This window comes from Arachis duranensis, chromosome 8, assembly GCF_000817695.3.
Source record: "Arachis duranensis cultivar V14167 chromosome 8, aradu.V14167.gnm2.J7QH, whole genome shotgun sequence".
In the NCBI taxonomy this organism is placed as follows: Eukaryota; Viridiplantae; Streptophyta; class Magnoliopsida; order Fabales; family Fabaceae; genus Arachis; species Arachis duranensis.
In genome coordinates this window covers 26,720,300-26,723,919 of record NC_029779.3, presented here as the reverse complement: position 1 = coordinate 26,723,919, position 3,620 = coordinate 26,720,300, and the positions used below count along the sequence as shown (strand labels likewise).

The 3,620-nt window shown below is 33.6% G+C and overlaps 1 protein-coding gene across 3 annotated transcripts; it reads right to left on the bottom strand.

The window, feature by feature from the left end:
• Positions 1–1,212: 1,212 nt before the first annotated feature.
• Positions 1,213–2,849, bottom strand: LOC107461721 (zinc finger protein BALDIBIS). 3 transcript variants are annotated; one of them, XM_016080267.3, is made up of 3 exons: positions 2,722–2,849; positions 2,323–2,523; positions 1,213–2,246 (listed from the first exon to the last, which is right to left on the bottom strand). In XM_016080267.3, exons 2-3 carry the CDS (start codon positions 2,462–2,464, stop codon positions 1,417–1,419), a joined length of 972 nt encoding a protein of 323 aa, XP_015935753.1. In that variant the 5' UTR covers positions 2,465–2,523; positions 2,722–2,849; the 3' UTR covers positions 1,213–1,416. The 3 variants fall into 3 exon arrangements, with proteins under 3 accessions (XP_015935753.1, XP_015935752.1, XP_015935751.1); XM_016080266.3 differs by having other exon boundaries at positions 2,719–2,817; XM_016080265.3 differs by lacking the exon at positions 2,722–2,849 and having other exon boundaries at positions 2,323–2,657.
• Between the last annotated feature and the right edge of the window lie 771 nt (positions 2,850–3,620).

Here is a 3,620-nt window from a genome sequence, read left to right as displayed (position 1 = left end):
CATATATGCTAGAAGAAAATATCATTCATTTACCAATTACTCTTTCATTGGGTAGCTTTTACAACAATTCTTTTTCTTCCTATGAGGCGCCGTCACAAGAAGGCAACTATCATGAACATAGATCAGCACACACTCTTCAACTCCCGTGCTCATCATTTAGAGCAATATATGATATGTTATCCATTAAGCATTTATAGACCATGGTGTTATCATGTTTGCATAAATAAATAAAAAATTCATAATTAAGCTTAAGTCATTTATCTATTTGTGTGGTATTTTGTAGTGTGAAATTACTTATAATTTGTGTTGTGCAATGATATTATAATTTAATTTAAACTTTTATTTTAGAATTGTGTTATGATTTTATCTCATCTTTTTTTCTTAGATATTAAGTTGATGTATTTTTATTTATTATTATTGAAAAAAGTAGATTAAATAACTATTTTATAGTTAATACAATTAACACTATATTAAGAAAAAAAAAACAATGCATACAAATTATTTTTTTATTAATTAAATTATTATAATTAAAATGAAATTTAACATAACAACTTAAAATTATAATTTTAATCTTATCACGTGTATGGCACGGGTGATTAAACTTGTTGGTTAGTATTTTTAATTAGCAGTTTAATATTTTTAGTCTAGTAACTTAGCATTATACTTTTAAATATGGTTGGTTAACACTGCTAATCAAAACAATATATTATACTGATCTATGATACTACTTTTTCAATATACTTATTAGTTTCATTTTTAGGCACACTCACCAAATTATACCTAACCAAGAATCTGTCAACCTATTCTCAACATTTTAATTCAGGAACGAAGAGGGGAAGAAAAGATCTAAACCCTAAAATAGCTAATTCCTCAACGTGGCTTAAATTACTTATCAGTGTTTATCATCAAGTGTTTCAAAATTTTGAAGAAATAATGGAGATTATTGGATTTGAAGAAGCTAAAGCAATATCCAATTTTTGATTTGAGGATGGATGATATAGATAGATGTAGAGGTTCACGGCCTCTAAAGAACTAAAAGTATGTGACAGTCAGCACTGATGACCACAGCATATATATATAGGACGCTGTAAAGTTGTTGTACGTCGTACATGTACTTCCATTGCATTGACAGTCACAGATATAGAATAATATGTAGGTTAAGTTTACTATACTAGATTACTAGTGTAGTGCTATTGCTACTACCAAAAATAATAATTGAAAGAGGTGAGGGAATATTATTATAGATAGTGGTTCCAAATATGGGTTGGCCCCCACTTAGTTCACGAGATGGATCCTGTCATATCTCATCTCATCTCAATGCTATGCCTCCGTGACCCATCTATCATCATTAACTTAGCTACTTAATTAACTTAACTTGTTCTTTTTATTATCTATGTATCATACAATTAACCTCACCTACATATATTCTTGATGATGATGAAGAGGATTGGTTTGGAAGTCGAGGAGGGATCCCATTGGATTAGTCATGAACTTGGTGGTGACCCCAACGCCAAGAAAGTCTCTGGTCAACCCAAGTGGGTGTTGCATCAAGTTTGAATCGTTATTGAAGGAGGAGAACTGAGACGAAGAGCTGAGCATGAATCCAACAAAGGCATTGTCGTTGTTAGAAGCCATGGGGGTAGATTCCATTTGTGTAGCTTTCTGCAACAACGCAGTGGCCGACATGAGTGTGGATGATGATGATGAGTACAACAAGTCTCCGACTTTGTTCTCTTGGTTGATTGTTTGGTCAAGCCATAGTGGTAGTGATGGTGGTGCCATGGAAGCAGTATGAAATTGAGGCAAGGCTTGACAAAAAGATCTGTGAGTGAGGAAGCTGTCCTTCCTGGAGAAGAGAGTGCCACAGTGACAACGATACTCTCTGGTGCCACAGATCTTGGTATGAGCCTTCCAATCAGAGTGAACAGCGTATTTCTTGGAGCACTTTTCGCATTTCAGCTTCTTCTCGCCGTGCTTTCTGCTGTAGTGTTTCTTTATCCCCGTCAAGTCCCCCAGCGCACGAGAACTCTCGTGGTGGACGCAGCTCTTCTCCGGACATACGTACACCTTCTTCCGCACCACCTCCTCCTTCTCCCTCTGCCGAAGCTTCCACGGCAGGTTGTGCCCTCGCCGGTGCAGCTGTAGGTTCTGGTCCCTCTGAAACCCTTTCTTGCATATCTCGCATACGAAACGGTTTGTTGCCATCAGCGACTTTGGCGATAGAGCTATTACTTCTGCCTCTGGATCTGCATGCTTTAATTCATCAATTCATATATATAATATCAGATTTCAAATTATATTAGGTATTCTTTAATTTCTTGCCTGGTCTTCCTGGTTGACTTCGCTTTCTCTTCACTACTCTTGGAATTGAATTAGGGTTTCCGTAATGGATGATGCTGGAACTCGAAGGAGCTGCTGCTGATGGTGATGATGAAAAGGCTTCTGATGAAGACATCATCATCATTCATGAAATATGCTTTTATTGCTTGGTTTGAATAAGCATGAGATGCACGATCCAGGATTCTAAAACAAAACAAGAAATATGGTGCAGCTGCTTAGAAGGGAAAAGAAAGCAAAAAGGTAAAATCTAAATTTTCATATATGCTTAATCCTGCTGCTTTAACATGAAGACAAGAAAGAAAAGGTGTAGTATATTTATATACATATATGTCTGAAAATAAATAATAAAAAAACAATTGAAATTGGTACATATATTACAACATGTGAATGGTGGTGGCAGCTAGCTAGCACAACTGCACAAGTGTTGTGTGTTGGCTTCACTTCCCTTGAGTAGTTTAATTTTATGCTCATGAAGAGAGACAAGCTAGAAGAGAATAATACTTATTCATATAATCTAATAATAATAATTATTATTAAATGAAATTTTGGTTCGCCAGTGTGGATTTCTTCTTATCAAAAAGAGCTGGACCGCTTTTGTGTCTGTGTCACTCACTTTCACGCTGCATACGGTATTAGCAAGTTGATTAAGTAACTACGTAAATCTATCAACTAAATCCATCAAACCAGCTACTATGCCTACTAGCCTAGTTCTATCGTAATCTACTCTTCTTTTAGACAAAGCAGCCAAAGCATATGCACATATATAATATTCATTATTATTTCAACTTTGATTTCAAGTATAGTCTTTGTTTCGTAGAGAAAAAAAAAAGTTTCGGATGCAATCACTATTTTTAGATATTAATCAATATTTTAATTTTAGTAAACTTTTCCAACTTTTAATATTTCTATTTGTAGATTGTTATATGCCGTATTGCTGCTTTATCTAGCAATTAACTACTTGCAACATTCTTTAATTAGTACATGCAAATTAAACGGGTATGTCTAAAACGAGCTCAATCATTATGTGCTTATTGAATGAGTTACATTTATATAGGCCATTAAATTTTATTAGATGAAAATCAAAGGCTAATATAAAATAAGAGCATTGATGGACTCTAATAAATATAGAATATCCTAGTACATAAATAAATACTTTAAATGGCAATACTTTAATACACGATACTTTAAACGGCAACAAAATTTTTTATTTTTAAATAATTAAATATAAAATATATGAGTATTTTTTATTTATTAAAATTAATTATTGCAAAAAAAATTAT